This window comes from Epinephelus lanceolatus, chromosome 1 (assembly GCF_041903045.1).
Source record: "Epinephelus lanceolatus isolate andai-2023 chromosome 1, ASM4190304v1, whole genome shotgun sequence".
Classification (NCBI taxonomy): Eukaryota; Metazoa; Chordata; class Actinopteri; order Perciformes; family Serranidae; genus Epinephelus; species Epinephelus lanceolatus.
The window spans coordinates 25,910,838-25,926,936 of record NC_135734.1 but is presented as its reverse complement, the minus strand read 5'-3'; the positions used below and the strand labels follow the sequence as shown (position 1 = coordinate 25,926,936).

The following is a 16,099-nucleotide window of genomic DNA, read 5'->3' as shown; positions in this document are numbered from 1 at the left end:
CCTGCAAAGCTGGATCCTGGATACAGCAGTGATGGACAGCTAGACTCTGAAAGGGCGTGTTTCTGGTGTAGCTTATATGCTCGGGCTTCCCTGAAGCACATGACGTGCTGACGTGATGATGATACAGATACCAGAGAGGGGAATCACTGTTAGCGACGATGAGGAATTCTGAGATGATTTTCCTCTCCTTGCCCCATGAAGCAAAGCAACAATTGATTGTAAATGTCTAGTTTATTGTCGTGAGTTGAGTGTTTTCCTTCAAAACAGTGCGGTCTAAGGTTTATTACAGTTTGGAAATGCTTAAATGAGCTGTTTATCATCAAGCCTATTATCCCAAATTGTTTTAGATGACAAGAAGCCGTTGCCCAAATTACATTCATTTTCAATCAGAGGCTGCGAGTTAGTAAAAGTATTGCATGAGAGGAGCTTATTTGATTGATTTTTAGTTTGACAGAACATCAAGTGGAAAATCCGATAAACCGGCAGATAATTAGGCGGGAGGATTAAGAGAGAGGGACAACCCCCTAGACTGACAGCTGACATCTTGCTGTAAGACGCTCCGTCAGCTCACCTCTGCTCAGCCATTGATTGGTCTCAGATCCTGTTGTCTTATCTCTGAGTACACGTGCCGCAGCGGCCCGGCCTAATGAGGGAACAGGCGAGATAGAGACACACAGAGGAGAACCTGCAGTGACATCGGGAGCATGGCCTCATGAATCCAAAATTGCATTAATCATTAGGGGATTTTAAAAAAAAAGAACAGAGAAGTGGGGGATTAGTTCAATGACTGGAACTTGCATTATGAGACTCAGTGCGAGGGACAGAGAGAGTGAATTAAGGTCTGGATAAGGGTTGCGTTCGTCTGTGTGTCTGCTTTTCATGTGATTTTGACTCTGCAGTGTAGAGCCCAGATACTGCAGAGCTGAGTTGGGGATTAGGTTAGTGAAATTTGGCTCGGAGTGGCTTTTGTCTGATGTGTGTGTGCTCATGTGTGTGTCTACACACTATATGTGATGTCTTACCGCATGATGATGTGAACGCCCAAGGACGTTATTTTCAAAGTGTTTAATACCTTCTGAGGCTGGTTATGATTTATAATTCATCCACATTACACAGTGACATGTAGTTCTTTCCTCCACACTCACTGCACCAATATGTCAAACACCAAGTGGAATCTGTGCTCCCTTTTGATTCACTGAAACACTTCCGTCCATGCTAAACATGGCTATAATTGTAGAGAAGCTACCGTCAAACCCCACTGACAGTGAGATCATATTTTAGCCTTATTACCCTGCAGTGACATGATCCATCTCTCCTGCTCCTCCCCTGGCAGCCTGCTGCCCTGCACAGCCTGGCTTCTCCTGCTGCCCTCAGGATGCGCTGCAGAAAATCCCTCTCATTCACTGCACTCCAGTTTATCCTCAACTTCATTGCGTCAAGATGTCACGTGGCCCTCTGAAACAGCAAACTTGCAGTAAAATGCTGCACCGGTGCATCGGTGCATCACCACTGGTGTCCTGAAGTGACTTCAGAAAGAGAGGCAGGTTTTGTTTTTACAAGATACTAAGTAACTTCTTGTTCTCAGCCCATAAACATGTCCGTAATACATCAGAGGAAATATAAGTGCTGAGGAAATGTCAAAAGTCCTTTTTAGCGTGCACTGAGCTGCATTTTGCCTGAGGGAGACCAAAATAAAACTACAGATATTGTGAGTTCTGTTGAACAGAGGAACTTCACCCAAAATGTTTTGAGCAACAAACACTCACCCCATGTGGATTATAAAATGTTTGTAGTTTTGAGAACAGAGGCTGTATGCAGCTTGAATGGATTTTAACAGTCCGGAAAACTTTAAACCACACCTGCAGCATAATCCATTTCTCTGATGTCCATCTGTATTTCCAAAACACTCGTATTTTTAACACAATATGGCAAACTGCCCCTGTACCAGTCCGAGTGTGTTAAGCACGCAAGTAAGCACAAGTGTTCCTCTTCCGTTGGTCAGCACAGTGGTGCAGTGGTTAGCAATGTCGCCTCACAGCAAGAGGATTCCTGGTCTGAACCCTTTTTTGCAGAGTTTGCATGTTCTCCCCGTGTCAGCGTGAGTTTACTCTAGGTGCTCCGGCTTCCTCCCACAATCCAAAAACAGGGTAGGGTAATTGGTGACTCTAAATTGGCTGTAGGTGTGAATGTTAGTGTGAATCGTGATCTGTCTTCATGTGTAAGCCCTGTGATAGTCTGGTGACCTGACCAGGGTGTACCCTGCCTCTTGCCCAGTGTCAGCTGGGATAGGCTCCATCCTCCCTGCGACCCCCAACAGGATAAGCGGTGGCGCAAAATGAATGAATTAATAAAATATATAGAATTACTCAATAAACATAACAGTAAACTAAAGTCGGCCAGCTTGGAAGTATCCAACATGGTTTTTCTCATCTGACTTGGCCCAAAAAACACAATAGCAGAAAACATTTTGGGCATAATTCATCCCATAACCAGTTCTCTTAATACATTCATAGTGCAAGCCAATGCACACGTCTGCTAACAAGCTCCACAGAGGCATGCATGACTGGGACAGAGGCTGTCATTAATGCATTTTTTTCTTGCCCTGTGTCACAGGAGGCGGCTGCTTAGTTCACAAAAGATTTTGGGTGGAGTAAAACTGGACAGTTTCAGTTCATTTAACCTTTGCTAGAAACATCACACACTGTGCTGTAACACAGCTGCAGATACAGGGTTTTGTCTGTGAGGGTCAAAGGTCAGGGATCTCCAACATCCTACTATTGTTAAAGGGAGGGTTTCCTGTGCTGCGAGGAGACAAGTGTCCACACAGTGCTTTCAATTCCTGTCCTGAAATGGTGTAGGGGAAATTACAGTATATTGTGGGGCAGGTGTCCAGTGGAAGGGGCAGGGCTCCTATAATGATGATGTATGGACTTGAGGTCAGGAATGTGAATAGTCTGTCTTGAATACTGTCTGCTCTCATAATATGTCAAACACAGTAGGCTGTATGTCCTAATTGCGCTGGTAATTTGCAGAGCAGCAGTAATGAAGCAGCCTGCAGAACATTAAAACACAACTGTTGACCTGAGACAGATGATCAGACATGCTGGAGATCTTACACTGATGATGCATGAATATATATGCATATGCACATATTTTCTATCCCACCATATTTTCAACTTAATGAGTTGTTGTTTTGAACAGACTGCATTTTGATACATATGGACTAAATCCCAGTTGTCTGCAGACGACTTCAGTTCAAAACAAAAAAGCTTTTGATTCCAGTAGATCTGAGAAGTGCAATAATATTTCTCCATCATTAGTTTAGTGGTACAGAAAGCCTCTGATTAGAATTGTTATTGCATTAATGAAGCTTTTGGGATTTGTTTTTGCTTTTGCTAAACATTATCGGAAGGCTTAGAGGAAGACATAGTAGACTTAATAATTATAGTCGATATATCAAACAGCTCAGAGGTTGCGTTTAGTAATGGGAAATAACCAAGTGACTGAAGCAAAGAAAAACAAGGTTTGCATAACACCGAAAGGCTATTTTTCATCACATTTAACAGAACTAGTAGCAAAAAGGCCTGAATTGAGTTCAGTTACACAAACAGAAATCTAATTTTATTACACTGTCATAAGATCCACCAATTATAGGCTGTTATACAGCTTGAAAGGATAAAATTATCCTTCAGACAAAGAATTCTGGCCTTTACATGCATAATCCCAACACAGTTTGACCATATTTCAGCTGCTCCAGTCTCATCCCCCCTTCCTCCATCAGCCTTTTTGTCTAAAGATAACCCCCACCTCCCTCCTCCAAAAAAACAAGAGAGAAAGGAAATAAGCAGATGGCTTCATCTCTAAATAGAAAGACAGAGGCATCACACAGTAGGTCTGCCACTGATAGTAGCTGCATGCTTAGTAATCAAGCAACAACATTGAGGGTTTAACTTACTCACCTTGAATTAGTGGAATTGTGTTTTTGGCATGGTTGCCCAAAAAATCCCACCTGCACTTGTAAATTGAAAACACTGTGTTTGAAATTAATAGTCAGCTGCTTCAAATGAGCCCCTGCTTTAATGCACTGACTGCTTTGCTCTCGAGCAATGGGCATGCCAATAGTTCAACTGGCTACTAAAAGTATTGTATCATTATTTAAACTCAGCAATGTTACTCATTTCCCTGAATATTGCATATGTAATTTTATTAAGAGACCTATCTGTAATGCAATGCTTTGTCTCGAACTCCTTTCACACATGCAGACTACTGATGAAATGTTCAGGAACATTTCCTGCATGGGGACTTGTGGGAATGGGAGCAGGGATCAGTATTCAGGGAAATCTGTACCGCTAATTTCCCACCTCAAGAGTTAAAGCATGTAAGGCAAAATGGAGGTAAGAATATGTTGTGAATAGGGTAGCAGCGATAAAGCGGTTTCAAGGTATACATGACATAAAAGTTAATGGTTATCATGCCGTGTACATTTGCTTATCTATGATACTGAAAAAAAAAATGCAACTGGACGTTGAATCTCCCCTTTATTTTAGTTATTTTTAAAGACTTTTTACACATTTCCATTAGTCTCGCTCACCAGACAAGTTTAAATTATAGTAATAAAACATTTGTTCAATCAGCAATAAGCCTTCCATTTTCATTCCTTTAGGGTCATTCTGACTAATAATAATATAAATTCTATAATACCGTGAAACCAAGATATTTTCGTCCACTTTCATGCCGAGCAAGACACTACTGATGGCATATTTGAATCCATGACATGTTTAGAGTTTATAGAGTTTTTATCCATCGTCCTCTTCTGTCAAATTTTCTGGTGGTTGGCATCTATGACTGTTGTATTACCTCCATCTGGTGGACTGTCCCTTGCCCCATCTGCCCCAGCATTGCAATGGCATGTGTGAAAAGGTGCAAGCCGAAAATGTTCCTGAATGTAGTGCATGTGTGACCAAAAATCTCTAGTGGTGCCTTAAAGGTTATCCCACTAATATACCAGGAACTATGTGTGAAAGAGGCTTCTGCTTGATTATGTTCTGGCTGTAAAGCAATTTTCTGAAACCAAGAAAACCGGAGCAGTTAAGCTGAAAGTGGGGCATCCATGTTTAGCATGTTTACACACATTTCTGGGGGTTCAAAGCCTTGCTACATACATGTCAGGAAGGCAGGGAGGAGTTGGTGGGTGTTGCTCAAAATACAAAGGTTATGTATTCTACAGATGATATAGAGGATGAGAGGTGTCTAATATTAGACACAAGTCTTTTTAACAGCTTTAGAAGCACTTGATTTGTTGGTGGTTTGAACCAGTAATCATTCTTGAAAGCAGTAACGGCTCACTGAGTGTTTTATCCGCGCTGTAAACGCTGGTCTTTTTATTTCTTCACTTGGTAGCAAATCAGAGCAGAGGCAATTACAGACATCAGAAGCATTTCTGTATTTAAGGAGTGTAATAATATTGCACAGGACGTGGTGGTGTTGAAAAAGATAAACAATCATCTTCACTCTTGCTGCAGGCCTACTTTCACATTCTCATCACACATTGAAGAGAACCACAGAGGGGTCCCTCACTTTGTATAAACCGCAACCAATGAAGCCACTCTCAGAGCTGGGAATACTTAGAGAATAATTCTCCAATTGCTCATGGTTTCTGAGAGGGAAGGGCACACTACTGGTGTGCGTGACCTATTTTTCCAAATTCATCCGTCAAATGCAGAGCTGCAGCTGGTGGTTCAGAGTTCCCTTTTCGTGGAAGACTGTTTTTTAAAGTCCTCCCTGTCACTCATGCACAGTGGTGTCACGTTTTCCTGGGGCCTTTCTCTCGGCTCGCATGCTTTGGCACCGTTTTTCTCTTTTAAAGAAAATAAATATAGAACAGACGAACACTGCAAACAGGGAGCATATTTAGCTGCATGTTTGGGAAAGCAAGACATTCCTGTCAGGACCGAAGCAGTTAAGTGGTATCTCTCCCTAAGCTTTGGTTCAGGGCTCCTACTAAAAACTGAGCTTTAAGCCCTCAGAGCTAGGAGGGAGAGGGAGGCCCCTGGATGAAGGGGAGGGCTGGGACAATGGTTAACCACAGAGTGAAGCATGCCGCTCGAGACTGAAGCCAGGCGGCACGACATCACAGGGAGAGAAAAAGGCTCGCCCCCACAACATCACTGTTTCAGTTCAAATGGCAAGCTTCCCCGGCGGAGAGAGAGCTTGCATATATCCATGAGGAGGGCTTGGCTGACCAAATTACACCCTCAACAGCATGGAAACACAGTCTGTGTCACTGCAGTGGTTTCACCATTCAGTCAGCAGTTCATCTGCCTGACTGAGTGTCACTACCAGGGCTCGGATATGTATAAAATCCATCCTTAGTCCTTATTTTGTAGGGCTGTAACTTGCAATGACCCATGTTGTAACACAAGGATGTTACGACATGCAGGGACTTACATTTAGGAAGTTCATTCTTTCGTTGCTATGAGTGCAGCACGCAGACCTTTTGAAGACAGAAATAAACACACAAAAAAATCCTTTTCAGTGGAGGAAGGCTTGAATAAGCTGGCCATTTAAATTCTGTGCAGTACAGGCTGTGATAGATTGTGTATTCCTGTTGCAGATTATTGCTTTAAATGTAACACTTTCTAAAGAAAACTAAGATACACACACTTTCATTTTTGTCATCACGTTTTTTTAAGAATTCACAAGAAAAACACTGAAGGCTTACAAGACCCCGTGATGAAACCACCGCTGGTTTTGCTGTAATCTTAAATTCTTTTCATTTAATTCTGCTGCTAGATTTGACTCAGGAGCTGCGCTGAGGCAGATCATGTTTTTAATATGACATGATCAAAAGATATTTTGGTTTCTAATAAAGGATGCTTGTTAGTTCGGGAGGTTTCCTTCCTCTTGAGAAGTGACACCACTCATCCTGTTTCCTGTAGCGCCTTCCATCAGGTTGTGTTTCTGTTCTGCAAAATCGGCCTTTCTCTGTTCCTGAGCGGAGGCATCATTGCTGCTGATGACAGCACTACAAAGAGGAATCAGGTTTCTCTCGTGGGTTCCCACTGGTATGAAGGATCTGTAGTCTGCCTGGCAGCGTCAGGTTCCTCTTAAGCAGAAATGTTACTCCACTACTCGCTCCAAGTGGGAGAGTGCATTAGCTTCTGATTAAATCAGTTTGATCTCACAGTGCGTCTACAGTGTAGACACCTATGAGAGGTCATACACACACAGGTCCTCTTACAGCTTGGCATGGAGCCTCACTGGTCATGCTCACTCCCAGTTAGAGGCTTTATGTTGCTGCTGGTCCAAAGGAGTTTAATGAAATGGCTTAGAACAACAGCATTTGATTATTTTGTGATTAATTTGTGATATACTCTATTACAGTGGTTCCCAACCGGTCCAGATTTCTCATCAGTCATTAGTTCAAGGTCCACACAGTTCAATACATTACGCGTCAAACTTGCTTTTGGCCATGTCGTAGAGCTAGTTTGCTGTCTCTGTCAAGTAGCTGTCAATTAGTCATTCACTCTACAGCAGGAAATGGCGCTTCAAAATCAAAACTTTGTGCCACACTTGACATGTTTGTGAGCAACTTGCCCTCCAATCAGAATGTAGCCACAACCCACCAGTTGGGAATCACTGTTCTATTATACATGATTGATTCAGCAGTCCTGCTTGGCTTGACGAATGAATGAATGAATGAATAATTTTTATTTCGGTTACATACATCTGGAAAAACAAAGATTATTTCACACGGATTTTCTCACAGTCAGTAACCGAAAGAGGAATAGGCTGAAGCCCCGGGCTTATTTTTGCCTATCCTATATTAACCAAAGGATACCAAAGAAAAGAAATAAATGAATTAATAATTAAGTACATTATACTCTAAATTACAATCTGCAATTCTTTTACATTTTGATCATTTTACATTATAATCTATAATCATTTTGGGAGCTACATAGTTTCAAATCAGCACTGAGTCCATGAAACACACTTGTATTTTACATTGGTTCTCACTTTACATGTTTCATAAATAAACAACCCTCTTAAATTATAATTTCCTTCTCTTAGTCTAAAAAAATTGAATGCAGACAGGAAGGTTGCTATCAACAACTCAAAAAAAGTGTTTCCAATGTTTTTAAATACACAATGTTTGGAAATTTTAAGGTGTAGGATGCTATACATTGATTGATCAGGTGAAAGGTAAAGAAAAACAAATTCTGTAGGGACTCATAATAACAATCTGAGCTTGTCAGTGGCAAAAACAAGCACATTGACAGTGCGATATTATCCTGAGCAGTGGTGGAGTGGTAGTTGATGAGTTGGGAGTACTACTAGGTAGATGATGTTGAGGAGGAAGTGGGTATACCCTGATAGATGGGTAGACAGTAAATGGCCTGAAAAGAGGATGGTATACTGGTATACCTGCATATACCCTCCACCACACCACTGGCCTGGAGTGATTACATTGCAGCTGATTTCATGGCTGCCAGCTGCCCTTTCAATATTTGTCTCCATTAGTCATTTAGACACAAAAGCATGGAAAAATATGGTCAAGGTTGAAAAATATTGAAGGTTGCCTTTAATCTTTGCAAAGCATTTCTCTGAAGATTGGCATTTACTACAGAAGTCATTACACAGCATTTTATTATATGCAGAACTGCTCAGTGTTCACAAGTGTTTCTGAAGTATTTTCTTTATATTTCTGTTACTTGTAGTGGCTGATTCATCACAAAAATCCTTCAGTGTGAATGCTATCTTACAACTTGAAATGAGCATGTGGAGGTTAGATAAAAATGGGGCAAATAATAATGTAATACATTTGATAATGATGCTTGACATTCTAATGACAGGTTGTTTTTGACCAGGGCATGTTGTGCATTGTTGTGACAGCAGTGAAAACACTTGACTCATCTCATTTCCATTTTTGGTCTTTTGATGGACAGAGATCCGTAACCAGCTGGTGGAGCAGTTCAAATGCTTGGAGCAACAGTCTGAGTCTCGTATCCAGCTGCTGCAGGACCTGCAGGAGTTCTTCCGCCGCAAAGCAGAGATCGAGCTGGAGTACTCCCGCAGCTTAGAGAAACTGGCCGAGAGGTTCTCCTCCAAGATCCGCAGCTCCAGAGAACACCAACAGTTCAAGTGAGTTTCCCTCCCAGCCTTGGAGGCTTTCGCTGCTCAAACTGTTGCATCTACAGTGTTGGTGCACCTGAGAGGTTGTGTGCAAGGGCGTTGCTTTGGTTACATATCTTTATCTACACTTCCCAAGGTAATGGTAGACAAATGAAAAATAGAAGTGTTGACCTCAGGTGCGCTCTCTTCTATGTACATCTTCGCCAAAAGATCACTGTCCTTCACTGCTGTATCCAGTATTTAATTTTTGATTGGCATTCAATTATAGCATATTTTTAGGAGAAAGTGTGGTGTGTTTTTTCAGCCCTGAGTGGTGCCTGCAGGCTTTCTCTCAAAATGAAGTCCACAAATGACTCACTGCTGCTCATTAAGGTTATTGCTGTTAGGACACTGATAACTGAAGGCAACTCGGCAGCATGTCAACATTTTAATCTGGATTTTAACAGCTGGACAGAAAGACGACATTAGAGAGATTAAAGTGAGGAAATCTATCTGAGACAATTAAAGTGATGTTGACAAAAATGGGAGGGACATGTGTCCTCCACCCAGCCTTGTTTGTGTGTTGTTTGACAGCAGCATTATTTCTATACTTACTGTCCTTACTTTTCCTTTACTTACTTTGGGTAGTGGTTAGCATTGTCGCCTCACAGCAAGAAGGTTCGTGGTGGGGTTTGAACCCTGGGGTGGGGTAGCCTTACCCTTCTGTGTGGAGCTTGGTTTGGTGTGGGTTTTCTCCGGGTTCCACAATCCACATGCAGGTTAGATTAATTGGTGACTCTAAATTGGCCGTAGGTGTGAATGTGAGTGTGAATGGTTGTCTGTCTCTTTGTGTCAGCCCTGTGATAGTCTGGTGACCTGTCTAGGGTGTACTCCGCCCTTTGCCCAACGTTAGCTGGGATAGGCTCCAGCCCCCCATGACCCCTAACAGGATAAGCAGCTACGGAAAATAAATGAATTTCCTTAATGTCATGTAATGCTGGTTACTTTAACTGCACTGATTTTTGTTCAGTTTAAAAGTATTTTTGTGAAGCTGCTGTCCCCGTTTCCTTTCAAAGTGAATCCAGACCACAGGGATCTGTAACTGACTTCATCCCCCTTTAAACGCTTCACTATTTATAACCTTCCTGTAGACCCAGCCCTGCTGCTAATCACGGTGCTTTGCCTGATTACAGTGCACAAGTATACAAGAAAATACTCCAATATGATTATGTGCTGTAAGGAAATATCTGTTTATACAGTCAAGTTCTTTATGACGTCCTCAAAGGTCAGCTGGCTCTGGCGCGATGATGAAGACGCAGTTCATTAAAGACGTTAAAGACTGTTGAGGGCTGGACATAACAAATCCAATGCACTCATGGTGCTGTAATGTAGCACTTAACTTTATAGAAAGCCGTGAGTGAAGCTTTATGCTTCATTATGTTTTAAATTGCATCCATTATGTATAAATATTGCAGGCTCTCGACGAGCTCTGCATCAGACAGAAACTTGTGAAGGAGCTTATTAAATTAAAAACCATGTAATTTATTCAAGATGGTAACTTACTAGTGAAAAAATTTAGGCACCATGCAGTGCTATTGGTACGTGTTTGCTTTGTTGGCGAAACAGAGCCTTGTAGTTGGAGAGCTAACAGCAAAAGACACATCTCTGTATTACTGAAATGGTATTGACTAATTAGTGTATATACAGATATACAGCTTAAATTATCTGCAGTGCAGTGTTGCAAGTGTGTGCAGTGCAAGTGTTTTGAAAGAAAGGTAAAGCTAATGGTGAAGCACAAAGGCAAAAAGAACTGCTAGATCTTTGGAGTAAAGGTAACAGTGAATAAAGAAGTCCATTGAATGTCATCAGATAAAAATCAGCTCACCCATAGCTTTGACCCATTTAGATTTGCAGCTCTGGAGACACTGAAATGTGTGCTGGTGAAAAAAAACAAAAAAAAGAGGGATCGCCTGCACAGAAACCACCACTTACACATTGGTACATGACTCACGCAGGGCATGAAATTAAGCGCTGCCGCTCCCAAAATCAAGCACCTCAGGCGAGCAGACGAGCTTAGCTCAGTCTGGAAATGGGACACTTACCCAGCTGTGATCTGGCAGCACATATCAGACATAAATCTACAATCTACATCAACATATATGTCGTCTAAACCCAGCTCTGGTTCTTGCAAAAGGAAACAGCAGGACTGCATTCCTAACATTTTTATAATGTGAATCTTGAAATGTGTTACAAGGACTCTCAAACGCTCGCTGTGCTCAAATGAAAACAAAACGCAGATGTCCGTAAGTCTCCTACAATGCATGTAATGCAAATACTGCAGTCATGCAATACATTTAATGTGGCAGTAATGCAAACTGCTGCATGTGCTCATTTACTGTAGCACTGCAACATGATGCACAAAATGTCATGTCTATGCAGTAGGGCTGCCCCTGACTAAGAATTTTCTTAGTTGAACTATAGTCGTTATTTAGGGCTATTAGTCCACTGAATGTTTATGGTATTAATTTAATTATTTAATTACATTTTGGGCGGGGCAACACAATGGTTTGAGAATAGCATAGTAAAAGTAACACTGTTAATGCTGTGCTACGTAACAGAGAAATACAAAACCGTACTAATGAACCTTCATTAATATAGGCCTATATTTTATCTACAAGTGCACGTCACACACTGAGCGAGCCGCCTGTTAATGACGCTGTCGGCAAAGCAGTAATGATTGTGCTAAGTGGCTAATGGGCATGTAGCTACTTACATGTTTCAGATGATACGTCATGTTTGTAGTCGACAAATGAAGATGAGTTTACATATCACCTTGGGTTCATCCTTCACCTTCTCAAAATGATCCCACACTTTGGATTTCCTGCCCGACATGTTATGTCTGTGGAATAACTGCAGGTACCAGCCCTGTAAATTAGGGGCCGTACACATGCCGCGTCTTTAACTGCCTGGAAACGCGAGGTCGGGTGCTGGGTGCTACTCTTGTGCCCTTTTTGTGCCAGCTTTCAAGAGCGCAGCGGTAGGTTGAATCTGAGGTTGCTAAGCAACCTTAACAAGCATTGTGTAGCCTATTTACCTGAAAGTGTGTCAGCTATTGACGATGGGACAGATATAAAAGGTCTGGGTAGCCCTGCACGAACATCATCAACTTTCCCATATTTATCACAGACTGAATATATATGGAAGAAAGGAAAGATATCTTTCAGCTGTGACTGGTTTGTAAGGTGACTCCTATTTGACTTCCTGTGTCTGTCCTTTCAAATTAAATTCCCACATGGTCCAGTCATTTAGGTTTTGATTTATTTTGACAAGGCGCAGCTCCTATTAGAGTTTCACGTTTGCTTGTTTATTTTATTTTATATTTTTCTATGATTAAGCGACCAATGAAATCTTGCCAACTAATGACCTGTCTGGTCGACTAACTAAGTTGACTGTTAGGGGGCAGGCCTAGTATGCAGACAGCGCCTTTTTGCTCTTACTTTGACAGTTTGGGCAAGGTAAGAAGGGCTTCCCGTGGGTGGTTATCGATCTTGTGATCCACACAAACAGCTGTACTTACTCTGCCTGCCTTTTATACATTTTGCCATCCATCTTGAATGATTTCCATATGAAGTGAAGTAGGTCAAGTAATGATGATTTACACATGCCAACTGAGTGGGTTACAGTTATTTTTACAAACCTGGTATAAAGTTTGGCTCTGGGGGCACTGGTCAGTATTTCAGGAGCATCCTTCTTTCCTGCGCTGCTCATTCTTTACAGTTTGATCAGCAACTGGAGACAGGTCTAGACAACATTTTGGCTCATCTCTATAAATAGATAATCTGCATATGAATGAGTATAAATTAGAAAAAAGCTAATAAAAAGCTAAAATTGTAGTCTGACGATAGCCGAAGTGTTCACAGATTGCATTTCAGTCAATGCATTTTTGCTCCTCGCACAGACTGTTTACCAGCAGGCAATCAAAGCCCGCTCAAATGTGACTGGTCAATGCTACTCAGACTATAAACCAAAACCAGAGCGCTTCTGATACCAAAATCTTGAGACATGTGCCTCACACTGCTCATTAGGAAACAAGCACTGTCAGCTAACCAAAAGCACTTTTACTGGACTTATTGACACTTGTGACACAGAATAAGACGTAGAAATGTCTGCATGTACCCGTACTGTATGTAGGAGAGCAGTGTGTGTGTGTGTTAAGTGGATGAGGATTTGACTGGGTAATTGAGTCCAGATGTGTTAGAGGAGGCGTGCTTCATTGTGGCGTCTAAGACTTGGCTGACAGTAGACAGAACTCTGCTGCTGCTGCTGCTGCTGCTGCTGCAACATAGCGGCCTGAACTTTGGCCTGTACAGTTGATCTTATCCACACAGCAAAGGACAGGTGTTAGAAAAAACACCTTATCCTCAGACACATGTTCTAATGATACTGTATTACACTTTGCACTGACAAGATCAAGACTTAAAAGCCAGACGGCAGCAAGTGTCTCAGTGCAGTGTCTTGACCAAGACCACACACACACACCCACCCGCCCACACACATACACACACAAACTGTGTAGTGATAGCTAAATGAGCAATGTCGTTGTATGGCACTTTTAATGCATTGTCTTTTTATGTCACCTGTTGTATTTTGTGCTTGCCTCCTTTTGAACTCCATTAATTCAATAAAATGTGTAAAAATGTGAAGCAGTTCGACAATATGAAAAGAGCCAAATGACAGAAGTCACAGACCACAGAGGAAGCGTGGGTGGGAGGCTACTATCATGCTTGACATGTACAGAGGATGTCATATCCAGCCATACTGAAAGTCTTTGTTAGGTGTCATTTGTACCACACACACACACTTCCTCGTGTGTCTGCATCAAAATGATTTTACTTTACAGGGTACATTAAATTCAAAATGGCCAGTATTTCATCCAAAGTGAGTTTTTTCAGCTCATAACACGATTGCACCTTGTGCCGTGCTCTCCTGGTCTGAGCAGGCGGGCAACCACAAATCCTGCTAATCAGCTGTGACACGCCCTGTACTGTTGCCCTTCCTCCCACTTTAGTGCAGTTAAGTTCATGGCGAGCCACCAAAACACCAAATGGGCCCTCAGCAAGAAAAACACTTGTGTTTGTCTAATAAAAACACTTTGTTGGCAAAAAGCCCAACCATGCAGTACGCACCATCAAACACACAGAGAAAACATTTTAGGCCTTCAAGTCTCTTTATTCTGTGAACACACTCAGTTGCTTTTGGGTTCGTCTTTGTTATCTTTGACTCTGTTTTTCATCTGATACAGCAGATTTGAACCATCCTTTCCCCGACACCCTGCAACATGCCTGTGACTGTTTGTCATGGCAATAAAGGTTGTGCTCTGTAAACTCTGTGTTACACTGCAGAGGAGCAGCCTGGTTACACCTTTATGTTTTGAGGGACATCAAAACAGAGCAGTATAATAAAATAGAGTCATCTTGACCGGGACGGACTTCCATATGTGCTGGATCACAGCCTACAGTCTGTTGGCTGAACCCTCCCAGTGCAGATTCATTAGCAAGCTGAATGCCACAGTGATTTACAGCTACTGCAGCTACAGCTTCACCGCAGCAACCCGACCAAGGATAATTTTGCTCTTCCACTTTACCTCATTTGCCACAGTGAAAAGACACACTGAAGGGTTACCGAGCTGCTCCGTACTGCAGTCGCAGTGCCAGATAGTGCACCACTTCCTTTCTCTTACTGGTTCGCAGTTCCCAAGAGACAGCAGCTAACGTCATTATAATTATGGAGTGGACGTTTCAGGGTATATATCATGGATGAGATTTATAATGTACCCCATCGAATTAGAGTGATTGGTATCATCCGTCTGTCATAGAGGCATATTCAGATGTAACAAAGCACCATTAAAAAGGCACCTCATGCAATATTGATATGGAGAATAACCTGTCTGGGAGAGATAAGACAGGGCTTGTAGTGATGTCCAAATTGGTGTGTGAGTGTGTGTGTATGTGTGTGTTAATCCCTTTGTGTGTGTATCCAAGCAATTGGTTTGGAAGGAACTGGGGGAGAAAATTGTTTGGTATCATCACAGTGCCAGATCTTTGTATAGTGTATGTGAGTTATTTTAGTTTTGAAGCTGCTTTTGCTCATTTCCAAGTGATGTCTCTGTTCATTTCATGGTCAGCAGGGCACAGCTTTGAAAAACTATCAATGGGTAGTTTCTTTTAAGAGCAGTTAAGTGCGATGCGGCCTGTGTCCAGAACACATTTGTCTTTAAAGGGCTGCGATGAAAAAGTGTGATGCAGTGCTTTAGTTACAAAATAATTATGATGAATAGAGTCTGTTGCTGTAGGATAGTGCCAGACACTTTAATGGTGCTTTGTGCACGGACACCAAAGTACAGCTATAGCTTTAGTCTCATTTAGGCTCATCCCATTCAGTATTTTTAACCTGTGCCCCATGTTTTCGAGTGCCACCTTGCCTCTCAGAGCTGAGTTACAAGAGATAGTGGTTGAAAACTGCCTCTTTGAAATGGGACAACCCTTCAAACCCTGATCCATCATTGGTATGCTGGCATTTACATTAACAGCCGTAACGAGTGTTGCTGGACATTGCTTATATGCCGTTTTCTGCAGTGGTGATTTCTTTTGCTAGGCTACAGGGAGTCTTTTGCGGTTGTCTAGATGCCTGTGATTCATTCACAACTTAAGTTTCACGCTTTTAATTGATCAAAAAAGTCATCAAATAAAAAGAGATTATTTTTGGGGGGCCGTTTTCTTGCCTTTATTGCCAGGACAGCTGAAGACTGACAGGAAAAGTGGGAGAGAGAGAGCGATGACACGCAGCAAAGGGCCATGGGTTAGAATCAAACCTGGACTCTGCCTTTATGGGTTGCTTACTCTACTAGGTGAGCTAGAGGTCGCACTGTCAAACAAAAGAGAACAATGCTTCATTACCAACTAGCAGTGCTCTGTAGGCCAACACTAGC

General features: G+C 42.1%; 1 protein-coding gene across 2 annotated transcripts in view; it reads left to right on the top strand.

Moving 5' to 3' along the window:
* srgap3 (SLIT-ROBO Rho GTPase activating protein 3) overlaps nt 1-16,099 on the top strand; it is an 85,897-nt gene that overhangs the window by 14,205 nt on the left and 55,593 nt on the right. For both annotated transcript variants that reach the window (XM_033626677.2, XM_033626676.2), the window contains exon 2: nt 8,946-9,141. In XM_033626677.2, coding sequence (XP_033482568.1) covers nt 8,946-9,141 — 196 coding nt within the window. The remainder of the gene's footprint in view (nt 1-8,945; nt 9,142-16,099) is intronic.